General features: G+C 47.7%; 1 protein-coding gene across 2 annotated transcripts in view; it reads left to right on the top strand.

The window, feature by feature from the left end:
- Window positions 1–17,705, top strand: part of LOC135054512 (zinc finger protein OZF-like) — a 55,540-nt gene that overhangs the window by 35,253 nt on the left and 2,582 nt on the right. For both annotated transcript variants that reach the window (XM_063957639.1, XM_063957638.1), the window contains exon 5: window positions 10,389–10,575. In XM_063957639.1, coding sequence (XP_063813709.1) covers window positions 10,389–10,575 — 187 coding nt within the window. The remainder of the gene's footprint in view (window positions 1–10,388; window positions 10,576–17,705) is intronic.

Here is a 17,705-nt window from a genome sequence, read left to right as displayed (position 1 = left end):
GGTGGGATCTAGGGTCTTACCAATATACCAAAGTGACTTTTCATTGTTTTCTCTATACAAAACCTTTTTTCTCATACGTCCTAGAGGATGCTGGGGTCACATCAAGAACCATGGGGTATAAACGGGATCCGCAGGAGACATGGGCACTTTAAGACTTTCAAAGGGCGTGAACTGGATCCTCCCTCTATGCCCCTCCTCCAGACTCCAGTTTAGAATCTGTGCCCAGTGAGATTGGATGCACACTGAGGAGCTCTACTGAGTTTCTCTGAAAAAGATTTATGTTAGGTTTTTTATTTTCAGGGAGGCTGCTGGCAACGGTCTCCCTGCTTCGTGGGACTTAGGGGAGTGAAGTCAGACCTACTTCTGTGAGTTTAAACACTCTGCTTCTTTGGCTACAGGACACCATTAGCTCCTGAGGGTCTGATCGCTAGGTATGCCTAGATGGTCGTTCCCAGAGCCCGCCGTCACCCCCCCTTGCAGAGCCAGAAGTCAGAAGACAGGTGAGTAGAAGAAGAAAATAAAACTTCAGTGACGGCTTCTGAGGTACCGCAGCGCTCGCACGCTGCGCGCCATGCTCCCACACACAGCGGCACTACAGGGTGTAGGGCGCGGGGGGTGGGGGGGTGCCCTGGGCAGCATATATGACCTCTATAAGTAACTGGCAAGAGCGTACATAGTGCCAGGGCACTGTTTGGACCCCCGCCAGTATAAAAATTTATTTGAAAAGAGCGGGTCTAAAGTGCGCCATTACGGGGGCGGAGCTTGGCCCTCACAGCACACAACCCGGCGCCATTTTCTCTACACAAGGTTGCAGAGACGCTGGTCCTTCCTTACACTGCTGCATAAGTTATTTTGGTGCATTATATGTTAATTATAAAAGGGCTGCAGGTCTGGGGCATTTTCTGTGGTGTTTCAGACCGGGATTGAGCGCTGGGGTGTGAGCTGGCAATTACTCTCTCTGTGTCCCTCTGACAGGCTTTACTGTGGGTCTGTCCCCTATAGGCCCAGTGTGTCTGGGTGTGTTGGGTGCACATGTGTCGGCATGTCTGAGGCGGAGTGCTCTTCCCAGGAGGAGACTATGTTAGGGACACAAATGGCTGTGGGAGTGACCCTGTCGGCACCACCGACACCTGATTGGGTGAATGTTTTGAGTGCTTTGAATGCAAATGTGGCTCTGATAAATAAGAGATTGGATAAATCTGAGTCTCAGAACCAGGCATGGAAGAAATCCGTAGAGGATGTGTTGTTACAAGTCCAGACCCCCTCGGGGTCACAAAAACGTTCATTTGCCCAGCTGGCAGACACGGATACCGACACGGACACTGACTCAAGTGTCGACTATAGTGATGCCAGATTAGATACAAAACTGTCAAAGAGCATTCAGTACATGATTGTGGCAATAAAAGACATATTACATATCACTGAGGACCCTGCTGTTCCTGATACTAGGGTCTGTATGTATAAAGGAAAGAAACCTGAGGTAATGTTTCCTCCCTCTTATGAACTGAACACGCTTTGTGAAAAGGTTTGGGAAAATCCTGACAAAAAGTTTCAGATTCCCAAAAGGATTCCAGTGGCGTATCCGTTTCCTTCTGGGGATAGGGAAAAATGTGAGTCCCCCCCCCATTGTGGACAAAGCTCTATCACGGCTGTCCAAAAAGGTGGCTCTTCCGTCCCCTGACACGGCAGCCCTAAAGGATCCTGCGGATCGTAGGCAGGAAAATACATTGAAATCCATTTATGTCACCACGGGTACGCTACTCAGACCAGCCATTGCATCTGCGTGGGTGAGTAGTGCTATCGAAAAATTGGCAGATAACTTGTCATCTGAAATAGATACCCTGGATAGGGATAGCGTTCTTTTGACACTAGGTTATATCAGGGACGCTGCAGTCTACCTAAAGGAAGCTGCGAGGGATATTGGCCTCTTGGGATCAAGGGCCAATGCCATGGCAGTCTCAGCTAGGAGAGCATTGTGGATTCATTAATGGAATGCTGATGCTGACTCTAAGAAAGCTATGGAGTCTCTACCGTATAAAGGTGGTGTGTTGTTTGGTGACGGCCTCGCTGACTTGGTATCTACGGCTACCGCGGGTAAGTCATCATTTTTACCTTATGTGCCTGCACCACAAAAGAAAGCACACCACTATCAGATGCAGTCCTTTCGGCCCAATAAATACAGAAAAGGCCGAGGGTCTACCTTCCTTGCTTCTAGTGGAAAGGGAAAAGGTAAACGATCACTGGCCGTGGCCGGTTTCCAGGATCAGAAATCCTCTCCGGCTTCTGCCAAATCCATGACGCTGGGGCTCCTCTGCGGGAGTCCGCACCGGTGGGGGCACGTCTCAGACTCTTCAGTCAGTGCTGGGCTCGTTCGGCCCTGGACCCATGGGTTTTAGAAATAGTGTCCCAGGGGTACAAACTGGAGTTTCAAGACGTTCCCCCTCGCCGATTTTATAAATCGGCCTTGCCAGCTTCTATTCCGGACAGGGAGGTGGTATGCGCCGCAATACAAAAATTGTGTCACAATCAAGTCATTGTCAGGGTTCCCCCGTCGCAACAGGGAGAAGGCTTTTATTCGAGCCTGTTCGTGGTCCCGAAGCCAAACGACTCAGTCAGACCAATCCTGAACCTCAAATCCCTCAATTTCTACCTGAGAAAATTCAAATTCAAGATGGAATCTCTCCGGGCAGTGATCTCCAGTCTGGAGGAGGGGGATTTTATGGTGTCGGTAGACATAAAGGATGCCTACTTACATGTTTCCATTTATCCTCCACATCAGGCTTACCTGAGGTTTGCAGTTCAGGATTGTCATTACCAATTTCGGACGTTGCCGTTTGGTCTGTCCACGGCTCCGAGGGTTTTCACCAAGGTAATGGCCGAAATGATGGTTCTCCTGCGCAAACAAGGAGTCACAATTATCCCGTACTTGGAAGATCTCCTGATAAAGGCGAGATCCAGGGACCAATTACTGCAGAACATTACGCTCTCCCTGACAATTCTGCAGCAACATGGTTGGCTCATAAACTTGCCAAAATCACAGTTGGTTCCGACGAGACTGCTGTCGTTTTTGGGAATGATTCTGGACACAGAATTACAGAGAGTTTTTCTTCCAGTGGAAAAGGCTCTGGAAATTCAGAACCTGGTCAAACAAATTCTGAAACCAGCAAGAGTATCGATCCATCAATGCACTCGGTTGCTGGGGACGATGGTGGCGGCCTACGAGGCCATTCAGTTTGGCAGATTCCATGCCAGAGTGTTTCAGTGGGACTTGTTGGACAAGTGGTCCAGGTCCCATCTGCACATGCACCGGAGGATAATCCTGTCTTCTAGGACCAGAATCTCACTCCTGTGGTGGCTGCACAGCTCTCACCTCCTAGAGGGATGCAGGTTCGGGATCCAGGACTGGATCCTAGTGACCACGGATGCGAGTCTCAGAGGCAGGGGAGCACTCACACAGGGGGAAAGCTTCCAGTGAAGATGGTCAAACCAGGAAATTTGTCTACACATAAACGTTCTGGAGTTAAGGGCCATTTACAATGGCCTTCTGCAAGCGGAACATCTTCTTCGCAATCGGGCCGTCTTCATTCAGCCGGACAACATAACAGCAGTAGCGTACATAAACCGCCAGGGCGGAACAAAGAGCAGAACGGCAATGGCAGAGGCCACAAATGTTCTCCGCTGGGCGGAAAGGCATACAAGCGCTCTGTCAGCGATCTTCATTCTAGGAGTGGACAACTGGGAAGCAGACTTCCTCAGCAGACACGATCTCCATCTAGGAGAGTGGGGTCTTCATCAAGAGGTCTTTGTTGAAGAGACAAGTCTTTGGGGAATACCTCAAATAGACATGATGGCATCTCGCCTCAACAAGAAACTTCAGAGATATTGTTCCAGGTCGAGAGACCCTCAAGCAATAGCAGTGGACGCCCTAGTGACACCGTGGGTGTTTCAGTCGGTGTATGTGTTTCCTCTTCTTCTACTCGTTCCAAAAGTGCTAAAGATCATAAGACGAACAAAGGTTCAAGCGATCCTCATTGTTCCAAACTGGCCAAGGAGGGCTTGGTATCCAGATCTTCAGGAATTACTCATAGGAGATCCCTGGCCTCTTCCTCTGAGGGAGGATCTGTTACAGCAGGGGCCGTGCGTGTTTCAAGACTTACTGCGAACAATTGGCCTCCCTTCCAGAAGTTCAGACTTTCGTGAAAGGCGTGTTGCACATCCAACCTCCCTTTGTGCCCCCAGTGGCACTGTGGGATCTTAACGTGGTGTTACAATTCCTTCAATCTCATTGGTTTGAACCTTTACAGAAGGTAGAGTTGAAATTCCTCACTTGGAAAGTGGTCATGCTGTTGGCCTTGGCATCCGCAAGGCGGGTGTCTGAATTAGCGGCCTTGTCTCACAAGAGCCCTTATTTGATCTTCCATGAAGATAGAGCAGAGTTGAGGACTCGTCAGCAATTTCTGCCGAAAGTAGTTTAGTCGTTCCACTTGAACCAACCTATTGTGGTGCCAGTGGCTACTGACGCCTTGCTGGAATCGAAGTTTCTCGATGTAGTCAGAGCTTTGAAAATTTATGTCGCCAGAACGGCAAAGTTTAGGAAAACGGAGGCTCTGTTTGTCCTGTATGCTCACAACAAGATTGGGGCTCCTGCTTCCAAGCAGACTATTGCGCGCTGGATCTGTCATACGATTCAGCATGCTCATTCTACGGCTGGATTGCCGTTACCGAAATCAGTGAAGGCCCATTCTACCAGAAAGGTGGGCTCGTCCTGGCCGGCTGCCCGGGGGGTCTCTGCATTACAACTTTGCCGAGCGGCTACTTGGTCGGGTTCAAACACCTTTGCGAAGTTCTACAAGTTTGGTACTCGAAAAAGGTAAATCACCTAGGTGATTTAGTCCTAGCGCTAGATGGGAAGGTGCACCACAGCAGCTAAACACACGGGGTTGGTCAGACCCCCAAACAACATAAACACAAAGCAAAATGTAGCGCCTAAGGTCGTCAATGAGTGAGAACAGTCATTAGTACCACAAAATTTATTTATAAACTATTAATAGTGCACATATTTAAAAACCAGCAATAAAAGCAAATATGAAGCTACTCCTATGAATGATGGAGGTCAGTAACGAAATGTTCAAAGAACCTGTTCCATTTATAAAAGTCCCTTATGGATCCTGCGAGGCCAAAAACAGTCACAACCGTGAGTATATATTTACCACCATATTGTAAGGCGTTTAAGCAGAGCAGCGTCCGCAGATGGCAGTCCCTTATTCAGTGGTGGTAATTCCAAGAGTCCACGGTGTGCGTCGGCCCTCTTTCAGGAAACCAATCAGTAAGAAGCAGTAGTCAGGGACTTGGTCCAGGTGTTCGATCCTCCAGATGTTTAGATAGGTAGTAGACTTGCAACAACAGATCCCACCAACGCATTTCGTTGCGTTCACGCAACTTTTTCAAGGTGCTACTGGTCCTGCTGTGAGGGGTTTTTATACCCCTTTCCAATATGGATGCTTATTTGCAGAAGTGATACAATTAACCTTCTCACCTCATTAGACGACCAGAATAATGACAGACCTATTACTATTTAATAAAACTTATTCACACATATGATCATATATATGATATTCATATTATAATTCATAATATAATTTAAAAAACGTTTGTTTAAAAATTGGTCACATGACCATTCATCTCATCTGAAAGGGAATTGATGTAAAATGCGGGATGGACTTGATAAACTGTAATATAGACACATTAAGCCCTGCCCGTGCGGGGCGAGCCGCGTCCTCGGATCTCGATGCGACGCTTGTTCGGTTCCTGGGAAATCGTGTGCTCCGCCGGGGTCCGGGGGCGAGCGCCCTTCGCTGGGCGAGGGGGGACGCTTCCCCGGCACCCCTGGCGGCGTCGGACGCCTGCGGGTGCCGGCGGACGGAGCAGACCGCGCCGCACGGGGTGCGGGGCCCCGCCCGGCTCCGGAAACCGGAGCGCTCGGGCGGACGCCTGGGGACCGGACGCCCTCTCCGGGCGGAGGGGTTCCGGGCGCGCCGTGGGCAGAGGGAGGGTCGGGTTCGCCTGGAGCCCGCCGAGACCCCTGGGTTCCGGCCGAGCGATCGTCCCTCCCCGCCGGGGCGCGGGGTGCCACATCGATCGGGTTGCGGAAAAAGGAGACGGGGGCCCTTCTCTCGCATCAACCGCAGCCCTCCGTTTTCTCTTTTCCGGCTTGACTCTGTTCACCACCTGTGATGCTCTCTGGTCGGTTCCCTCTGGCGTAGCGGGACGGGCGGCGCGCGCGACGCTCTTGCGGAGCGTCCTCCGACGCTTCCCCGGGCTCCCGGAGGCGCCTCCCGGCCCGAGGGGCGCCCGTCCGCACTCATCGGCTGAACTTCCGCGAATCACAGTACCCGATTCGGCCCGCCGGGGGGCGCTGCCGCCGGGGGTAGAGGGGGAGGGGCCGGGCTCTGCCGGACACCCGGCGCTGCCCCGTCTCGGCCTCGGAAGGGGGAGTCGGGGGAACGGGAGGCTGGAAGTCCCGGAGAGAGAGAGAGAGAGAGACCTCCGCGGTTCCGCCTTCGACCACCGGGGGGCGCCGCGCGCCCGTCCAGGTGGCTCCCGGCAGGGCTCTCCCAAACCCTCTCCCAGGGCCCCGGTCCGGGAGTCCGACTGCGTCCGCTCTCCGCTTCCAGAGAGGAGGCCGTCGGACGGGGAGAGCTGGTACCGGGCTCCTGGAGCCCTGCCTGGGCAGCCTATGGATGGGAGAGGGCCCCGGCCCTGCTGCTCTCCGAGCTCCGTGCCTATTCTGCCACGGGTCCTTTCGCAGGAGCTCCAGGGAAACGGGCTTATCGGCCCCGGACAGAGTCCCGGCTCTCTCGCTCGCCTCGTTGGTACCTACTGATCCGGCGGAGGTGTGCTCTGGCGGGTAGCGACACGAGCGGCGCGCTCGACCCAGGCTTCCCACTCTCCTCCCTGAACCCCTGGAAGATGGTGTTTAGTTTGAACATCCAATATAGTTCTTGTTTACATAAATTTCTGTACCGATCCCCACCCCTCTTTGTTATTTCTATATGTTCAATAGCTGTCAAGCAAAGGGAACTTGAATCTCCATTATGAGTATCCCGAAAGTGCCTAGACACGCTATGCGTCTGTACTCTGTTGATACTGTTGCGTCGACGTTCTAAAAAACGAACTTTAATACTCCTTGTGGTGCGCCCCACATATCTTTGATTGCAACCACATGACAGAAGATAGATAATGTAATCAGAGTTGCAATTCAAAAAGCTAGTGAGGGCATACTCTTCCCCTTTAATTTGAATATGTGTAGTTTTCTTAGATATGTATTTACATGTAGTGCATCTTGTGGCCCCACAACGGTGGAAGCCATTAGGTCGCACTGGTAACCAAGTCTCCCTCGTGTTCCCCCCATCCTCCTCTAACGTGTATGTTCTTCATGTAACTGGGAGCAAGGATATTTTTGAGTGAGCGATTCTTCTTAAATATAAATTTGGGTTTATTAGATATATGGCCCCTAAGAAGGGTATCTTGATTCAAAATCCCAAAGTTCTTACATATTATTCTTTTAATCTGCATGCTTTCGCTATTAAAAGTGGATATAAAGGCTATCTCCTCTGATTGATCAAAGTTGGTCTTGTTGGTATTAGTGTTTCTATTTTTCTCTTCTGGTGTCTTTAATCTAAGTAACTCTTTCCTATCTAAACCCAGGACCTCTTTGATGCTCTTTTTTAGTGGTGACTGTGGGTAGCCCCTATTAATAAAAGCCTCCATCATGGATTCAGCTTGTTCTAGGAATTTTTCGTCCTCCGTACAATTGCGCCGTAGACGCAAAAATTGACCCTTTGGAATGTTCTTCTTCCAAGGGGGGTAATGGGTACTCTGGTAGTGCAGATAGGAGTTAGTGGCAACCTCCTTATTATAATTGGAGGTGTAGGTTTTTCCATCCCTGGCTTCAAGAGTTATATCCAACATATTGGATGTTCAAACTAAACACCATCTACCCATTAGGATTAAATGAAGCAATGGAACTCAATACAGTTTTATAACATTACATATAATTCCTCTGCGTTCCTGACGTCCCTCTCTCTTCTCTCTCCCCCCCCCCCCCCCTCCTTTTTCATAAATGGGAAACCAGACTAAGCTTGTTTCCACTTATTCATATATTTTTTTTTTCTCTCCCCCTCCTATATACATGTGAATATCATTATAGATTATAATAGGGGACCTTTTAGATTAAATATATGTATATTCTTTGTAATACACACTATTATCATCTTTATGTTTAAAATTTGAGGGTCCAAACTTTGCTATATATTTTGATCTAGTTTGTCTAGTGGATCATCATATAGCTTAGATTATGTAATACTATTATTATGCATCTAGAACTATAAAAATAATAAAATAAAAAATGTTTATTGATCCACTGAATTTACTACAGGGTTCTCCCAACATTGATTACAAATTGGTTTGAATCCTATCATGGGATTTTTCCGCTACCATACTTTCTTCTTTTTCTTTCCCTTTGTCTCTTATATTTATTATTATTTTTATTACCATCAACCAAAAACACGAGCCAGTGTTAACCAGGTTACCGGGGCGACGTGTATGCATATGCGTCGCCTTGACAACCATTTGATACTTCCGATCTGTACATGACCACCGTCAATGGACGCAGGGTGATGACGCGGCATTGAGACTTCCATGCCACGTCTCCCCCGGTGACGGAACTACACGCGGATGCAGCGGGATGACGCGACGCTTGTTGTGCCGCGTCATCGGGGTGCGCGCTCAGGCGCGGCGCCGCTCGGCGAGCGCAATGATTATACACAGCTGCTATTCCGCTCAACTTTGATTTAGTATTTGAGATATATCTAAAATGTGGATATATATGATCAGCAGGGCTTAATGTGTCTATATTACAGTTTATCAAGTCCATCCCGCATTTTACATCAATTCCCTTTCAGATGAGATGAATGGTCATGTGACCAATTTTTAAACAAACGTTTTTTAAATTATATTATGAATTATAATATGAATATCATATATATGATCATATGTGTGAATAAGTTTTATTATATAGTAATATGTCTGTCATTATTCTGGTCGTCTAATGAGGTGAGAAGGTTAATTGTATCACTTATGCAAATGAGCATCCATATTGGAAAGGGGTATAAAAACCCCTCACAGCAGGACCAGTAGCACCTTGAAAAAGTTGCGTGAACGCAACGAAACGCGTTGGTGGGATCTGTTGTTGCAAGTCTACTACCTATCTAAACATCTGCAGGATCGAACACCTGGACCAAGTCCCTGACTACTGCTTTTTACTGATTGGTTTCCTGAAAGAGGGACGACGTACACCGTGGACTCTTGGAATTACCACCACTGAATAAGGGACTGCCATCTGCGGACGCTGCTCTGCTTAAACACCTTACAATATGGTGGTAAAATATATACTCACGGTTGTGACTGTTTTTGGCCTCGCAGGATCCATAAGGGACTTTTATAAATGGAACAGGTTCTTTGAACATTTCGTTACTGACCTCCATCATTGATAGGAGTAGCTTCATATTTGCTTTTATTGCTGGTTTTTAAATATGTGCACTATTAATAGTTTATAAATAAATTTTGTGGTACTAATGACTGTTCTCATTCATTGACGACCTTAGGCGCTACATTTTGCTTTGTGTTTATGAAGTTTGATACCCTGGCTGATGAGGACCTCATGTTTGGTCAGTCGTTGCTGCAGAGTCATCCGCACTCTCCCGCCCGTTCTAGAGCTTTGGTATAACCCCATGGTTCTTGATTTGACCCCAGCATCCTCTAGGACGTATGAGAAAATAGGATTTTAATACCTACCGGTAAATCCTTTTCTTTTAGTCCGGAGAGGATGCTGGGCGCCCGTCCCAGTGCGTACTGTATCTGCAGTTTTTTGTTACGTTTCAACACGTTGTGTTACGTTTTTTAGTCAGCCTGTTGCTGACATTGTTCATGCCGTTGACTTGCGTTGTGTTAAATGCCATGTTGTACGGCGTGCTTGAGGTGTGAGCTGGTATGTATCTCACCTTGGTTTAACAATAAATCCTTTTCCTCGAAATGTCCGTCTCCCTGGGCACAGTTCCTATAACTGGAGTCTGGAGGAGGGGCATAGAGGGAGGAGCCAGTTCACACCCTTTGAAAGTCTTAAAGTGCCCATGTCTCCTGCGGATCCCGTCTATACCCCATGGTTCTTGATGTGACCCCAGCATCCTCTACGGACTAAGAGAAAAGGATTTACCGGTAGGTATTAAAATCCTATTTTTTGTTTTTTACACTGATATTTTATTATTTTATCTGCATTATTGAAATTCAATATTATTACAGTGATATCTTATTGTCTTGTGTGTTATTAGGGTAAATACTTTTGTTACGATAAGATAGAATATATTAGTGGAGAAAAAGAAACTTATGCGACCGATCTGAAGATAGAAGAGACACATATGAATGATAATACAGATGATATCGAGGGAGAAAAAAAGACATATGTGAGGGGTGATCAGCAGTGTAAGAAGAAGGAAATCTCTACAGCTATCCGCACAGGTGAGTAATAAACAATTCTTACAGAAGAGTCCACTATTCTCAAGTACAATCTAATGAAGGAAATGTATCTGCCATTGGGGTGTCAGGAGCCAACAGCCCCTATTATACTCCTTCTCTCCTCCTCACATCATGTCACTCTGTGTTACCAGCCCAGAGATCTGACCAGTCTCCTCCCCACACTCTCTGGTGTATCTCATACATCAGGAGCCATCAGCCCCTATTATACTCCTGCTCTCCTCCTCACATCATGTCACTGTGTGTTACCAGCCCAGAGATCTGACCAGTCTCCTCCCCACACTCTCTGGTGTATCTTATACATCAGGAGCCATCAGCCCCTATCAGGGCCGTAACTACGTGTGTGCCAAGTGGGCTTGGCACACAGCGCAGTTGCCCTGAGGGCGCACGGCCAGCGGCATGTAATGAGTCGAATTGACTCATTACATGCCGCCTCTGCTGTGTGCGCCGCGCTGTGGAGGGAGAAGAGGACCAGCGCCGGGGAGCGGAGGAGGAGGGAGGGGGAGCAGGGAGCCGCAGCAGCGCTATGTCATTGGTAGTAAGCGCCGCTGCAGCATCCCCCTCTCCTTCTGTATTGGCTGCCCGGCGCTGCTGTGGATGCTGGGATGCGGTTCCTCCATCCCAGCATCCACAGCAGCGCCGGGCAGCCAATACGGAAGGAGAGGGGGATGCTACAGCGGCGCTTACTACCAATTACATAGCGCTGCTGTGGCTCCCTGCTCCCCCTCCCTCCTCCTCCTTCTCACCTCACTGCCTGCACCGAGGGAGCTGCACGAGGAGCCTGACTGCCAGCAGGGAGATGGTAAGTATATCTCTCTTTCTCTCTCTCAGGGGGTCACCGTCTGCCGCAATGTGTAAAAAGGGGGATGGCTGCCGCAATGTGTAAAAAGGGGGACTGGCTGTAAAAAGGGGGACTGGCTGCCGCAATGTGTAAAAAGGGGGCCTGGCTGCCGCAATGTGTAAAAGGGGGCCTGGCTGCCGCAATGTGTAAAGAGGGGGCCTGGCTGCCGCAATGTGTAAAAAGGGGGACTGGCTGCCGCAATGTGTAAAAAGGGGGACTGGCTGCCGCAATGTGTTAAAAGGGGGACTGTCTGCTGTAATGTGTAAAAAGGGGGACGCTGTCTGCTGTAATGTATAAAAGGGGCTCTACCTGGTGTAGTGGCGCTACTGTGCAGCGTAATTTGAATAATGTAGACTACTGTGCACCGTAGTATGAATTGCTATTATTTTGTGGCCACGCCCCTTCCCCGTGAAGCCACGCCCCTATAAATTATTTGCGCGCCTACGGTGCGCACTGCCCCTATCTTACATGGGGGGGCGCCACTGTCGTTTCTTGCACACAGCGCTAAAATGCCTAGTTACGGCACTGGCCCCTATTATACTCCTTCTCTCACCCTCACATCATGTCACTGTGTGTGTTACCAGCCCAGAGATCTAACCAGTCTCCTCCCCACACTCTATGGCGTATCTCATACATCAGGAGACATCAGCCCCTATTATACTCCTGCTCTCCCCCTCACATCATGTCACTGTGTGTTACCAGCCCAGAGATCTGACCAGTCTCCTTCCCACACTCTCTGAGGTATCTCATACATCAGGAGACCTCAGCCCCTATTATACTCCTGCTCTCCCCCCTCACATCATGTCACTGTGTGTTACCACCCCAGAGATTTGACCTGTCTCCTCCCCACACTCTCTGGTGTATCTCATACATGAGGAGCCTTCAGTCACTATTAGGCTCTTGCTCTTCTCACATCATTTGGATATTATAGATCTACTCCTTGAAGAGTGGACACTATCGCACTATAAACAGATGACATGTTGCGCTTTTTATCCAACTGGAATGCCTACTTGACCAAGTGGTGAGTGCATATGGAAATTTCTTCGGCCTTAATATTAACTGATAAATCCCATACCTTTTGAGAGTTGACTGTCTTGTTGCTTCCTCCATGACGTTGCCTCGTTTATAAGTGCCCCTCTTTAAATCCTGTGGCATATTCATTAGTGATCAGACTTTGTGCAGCTGAATGTTCATCCTTGTCACTGATGGGCAGAGAAAAGATGGTGGTTTATCTTCCAGCAGTCTCCAGAGTCCTTGTGCTACAGGTCCTCCAGAAGAAAAATAGAATTTGCATTTGATGGTAGATAAAAAATACTCAGCCCATCTAGTCCCTAGACCCCTTTAGATTGATTGATTTAATAATTTTGTTCGTTTTTGGTGTGGTTTATGTGTTAGATTCGCTATGATCAGTGGATCCAGAGCATCAAGGTGTAGCTGGCATTAACCTACTTTCGTATTTAACTATTGTGTGTCCCAACTGGTACATCAACGGACGTGGATGTGGGATAGTGAGGGTCAGGATCTTCATGCTATCCTGGTCAGTTGTTGGGTGAGGGGCAAACTGGGTTGAGACTCCGTATCCTTCACCAGGAGGTTACAGTATGCAGTCAGGTTTGTAGCCTTGAAATGCTATACTTTTAAGGGGCAGGTGGGTAGTGATCTCAGTAGGGCGGTTTTCTGCTGGTGCTGTTCTCAAGTCCTTTGCTAAGCTCTGATCTTAGTTCAGGATTCCTAATGAATGAGTTTTGTGGTACCTGAAGATAAAACATGACCTGCAAACTAAATTTCCCAGTGGACTCTGCCTAATCTGCAGGACTCCCCTATCAATGTTATCCCTATGCTCTTGGAAGATGGTGTCTTTTCTCTTTTCTTACCATTTAAGCAAGCTTCATGAAGATGCATTAACACACTTTATGGGTAGTTGGGAGAGAGACATGGTGTACTGAATGAGGGGATAATTTTTCGGAAGTCCTCGGAAGGCTATATTTGGTCTGCAGTCACTACAGCGATCACTCCCACTGGTGTGTCTCTTCCCGTATTAGCCCCAAAGGTCTGTATTCTGGATATACTGGATGAGGATCTTCTGGACAAGTACACAAAACAGTACGTCATCACCGCATTGTTTGGCCACAGTCTGTATTTTATGGGCATTCGTGAATTTGATGGTCTATGATGATGCTATGGATCCTCAAGGCTAGGCTACCACCAGGCTACTACTGCTTGGTAATATGCTCCTGAGATCCTATAATGTTGTTTTTGAATCAATTCTCATAAACTTTGTAATCGTATGCCCTAATTATTGTACTCCTATACATTGTTGTATTGATGGTTTTTTTTTTCTTCTTTGTTAGTTTTAAACGTTTGACGTAGTTACTATTTGGACTTTTTGTTTGCTAAAATAAATTCAATGTAAAAAACTTTGGAAGTGTGGCTTGGCTGGCAGACGAGGAGGAAGCAAAGGGAAGGAGCTACTGCCTGTACGGCTAATAAGTGTCCCTTGCTCCTTCCTATCGACTTTGTCGCTCCTACTCTTTCCACATCAGCTCTCACTACCTGCTCATTATCTGACAGTGCGGGTTGTGGAGCCGGGAGCCGGTTTTACTGTATCTGCGGGTTGTGGCCTGCACGTCAGCCCGGACCTGGATGTGGGATCGCACCGGATAGCGGGAGGGAGCGCCGTGTAATGCACCCGTGAGTGTGCTGCGGCCCTATCTGGTGCTGTGACGGGAATCTGAAGGGTCCGCTCATTTACGCTACGCTACCTGCTGTGTGCACCCGGACCGGCGTTGGCTGGCAGTTGTCTGGCGGGGAATCACGAGCGGTAGCTATCTCCCCTGTGCCCTGGAGTATAACTGACCTCTGGTGCTCGGGGAGCCGATCCGCGGAAGTGTTCTCTGCCGGGGCTGCAGACAGCAGTCATCTTGGAGGCGGACAGCAGCGGTAGATGCCGGCACTTACAGATGATTGGAAGCTCCCAGAAGATCTGTGCTCCCGGTCGTGCCTTCCCCTTTTTGGCTGTTGCCGTTCTCTGCTCCCTCGCTGCCTTTCCTACCAACTCCTGCTGCCTCTCATTCCCTAGCCCTGACTGTTGTCTGCTCCTGCCTTGGGGCCACGTCCTCCATTTATGATCCCCGCAGCTGGACTTCTGCTACCACTTTACCCCACATCTGCTGATGCCTATATCATAACTGCGGCTGGCTGATCCCCAGCATTCTTATAGTGTGGAGGACGGCAGCTGGTGCCCTAGTTTTACACTTAGCAGGGTGAACGGCCTAGTGGGCCAGCGACTGGAAAATCTGCTTGGTGCTAGTCTCTACACCCTCCATGCTCCCAGTTCCCAGAGCCATAACATTGCAGCCCACTTGACTACAGTACGAGTCCAGTCATTTTTCCACCGCTATATATATATATATATATATATATATATATATATAAAATATAATATTCCTTGTGGAGCCCAGTGTACCTCGCAGAAAGAGTTTTAACAAAGGTAAGTTCTTACCATAAATCTCGTTTTCTGCTGTGGGGTACACTGGGCTCCACAAGGAAATACATAGGGGCTGTCCTAAAGCAGTTCCTTATGGGAGGGGACGCACTGTAGTGGGCACAAGAACCCGGCGTCCAAAGGAAGCATCCTGGGAAGCGGCAGTATCGAAGGCATAGAACCTTATGAACGTGTTCACTGAAGACCACATAGTCGCCTTGCACAATTGTTCAAGGGTCGCACCACAGCGGGCCGCCCAAGAAGGTCCAACAGACCGAGTAGAATGGGCCGTAATGTGAGCAGAAGCTGACAGACCAGCCCTCACATAAGCATGTGCAATCACCATTCTAATTCATCTGGCCAAAGTCTGCTTGTGAGCAGGCCAGCCCAGTTTGTGAAATCCAAAAAGCACACAGAGAGAATCAGATTTCCTAACGGGAAGCAGTTCTATTCACATAGATACGGAGAGCTCGTACCACATCCAAAGACCGCTCTTTGGGAGACAGTTTCACTGTCTGGCAGCTTTATCAAGCTTTATAAAGCTGCCAAACAGACAGTGAAACGCGTTAGGTTGCCAGCCTATGACCAGGACGTCGCCAAGGCCAGTGAGTTTATGGAACTGATCATCCATCGCTTTTTTTAACATTGGATACAGATGTTTGGGACGACCCACAGTGGTCTTCAGAGCTCTGACCCATCTAATATCCACCTATCCGGAGACCGATCCATATATGTGGACATTTAACAAAAAGGGAGAACCACCATTCACATTTGCGCAGGACAGAATCATCATCACCGCGCTAGGTGGAATACCCTGCCTTCTTCCACTTGGGATCTGGTAATTATCATACGGTCATCCATGCAGGATATGGTATATTAAAGCATTGGAACATTTTAATCATCACCTGGCCTTTACAAGAGTCCATGGAAAGTTCATTTGGTCATACTACTGGCTTATGAGGCTTGTTTTATTTATCTGATCTTAAATATGTGTTTGTGGTATTAATCCATTTTTTATTAAAATTTACGTAATGATTTGAATACCAGCACCTGGTAGCGCTGTTTATATATTGTTTTGTGTTTCACATACTGGTACTAACTGCAGCACTGGAGTGGGTCATCTACATTCTGTGCCTTGGGATGGATACACCTGGAGATTAATTGCTCCTATTGCTATCCTGCTTTGAGCTCTTGCTTTGGGATGTTTCTCTCTAAGTGTCCAGCTGATGCTAAATTTGTTTTATTAACCAATTGTTCTTGGCTTAAGTTGCCTCTGGCTCTATGACATCATTGTGAGCTGCTTCACCCACGCCTGTGAGACCTCTATTGCCTATCGTTGCCTCATATAGAATCACACGGATTGTTCCTTCCAGTCCTCCTCCTGTCACTTACTGTCTTGATTCTTGGGCACTCACTGTGCCTCCGAAACTAAACAAGCTTTCGACACTGGCACCTCCTATTAAATGTATCTCATCTCACCCCTGAGCCTGTGCCTTCTACAGTTATTCTCCCTTTACATTCTGACCCTGGACTTGAATCCTCTTTTGATTCTTCCCTTATGGTCCGCGATCTTCATCAAATGCTTCAAGCCCTCTGGACGGACCTTACCTCTGATCTCCGAGCCTCTATTACCCAACTTTCTAGTGAAATAAATATCTGACCTTCCTATTTGATTTGTTAGATTTGTTTATATGTTTGACATTTTGTGGAATGTGAATTCTTTGATATCCGTTTTCTATGTTGTTCAATTTTGCATTTCCTCTGCCTAGTTCTACTTAGGTCTCACTGGTGGGGTGGGCTCTATTCTCCCCCCAAAAGTTAACTATGTTTCGTACTTGTTTCTTACGACAACTGCTATGTCCCGATACACTGGGACTTTTGAGTTTTTCACTTTTTTGCCCTTTCTTTTTCTGTCTTTTTTGCTCTGCTTTTTCTTTCCCTCCATGTTTTTTTTTCCGACAGGCATCCCCATGCCTCTATACCGTTATACTGTATAATGGTTAAAGTCCTTTCCCTGAATGTAAAGGGGCTTAACTCCCCGCACAAACGGAGGCTTGCCCTTGCATCTTTTCATAACCATAAAGCTGATATCGTTACCCTCCAAGAAACACATTTTTCGTCCATAGCTCCACCCATCTTTAGAGATCACAGATACCCTACATGTTACGCTGCGAATGGCCCTACCAAACGTTATGGCGTTGCTATAGTATTCCCTAAAAATACCCCCCTTCGCCTTCCATCGGCAATACGCAGATAAAAATGGTTGGTATTTAATTCTTATTAGTACTATAGAAGACACGCTAGTAACTATAGCTTCCCTATATGCTCCTAATTCTCGTTAGATTCCGTTTCTCTGAGATACACTCGAGGAAATCCAGAAGGTCAGACGGGTCCCTCATCATAACGGGTGATTTTAACTTAGTCTTGTATCTCACTAGATAGATCTTCCTCCCATAGCTTTTAATTTTCTCCCAGGGATATAGGTCCCTCTCTTGCCTTTAAAAAATTACTTGCTGATTCTTCAGCATGGTTACACTACCTCCAACTTAAACATTGGATAGATGAATTGGCAATTAACCCTAAAGTTTTCCAAACTCCCCCCTGATCATATTTTGAATAGGTGAACTAAATCTTCATCATGCGGTGCTGTTTCCTATTGGTACAGTTTGCTCTTACCTCCAGACTTGACAACTAAAGGGGTCATTCAGAGCTGATCGCATGCTAGCTTTTTTTTTTTTTTTTGCAGCGCTGCGATCAGGGCAGAACTGCGCATACGTATGCACCGCAATG

Source organism: Pseudophryne corroboree, chromosome 3 (assembly GCF_028390025.1).
Source record: "Pseudophryne corroboree isolate aPseCor3 chromosome 3, aPseCor3.hap2, whole genome shotgun sequence".
In the NCBI taxonomy this organism is placed as follows: Eukaryota; Metazoa; Chordata; class Amphibia; order Anura; family Myobatrachidae; genus Pseudophryne; species Pseudophryne corroboree.
Note: the sequence above shows the minus strand (reverse complement) of the source record. Positions and strands in the feature narration are given on the sequence as shown.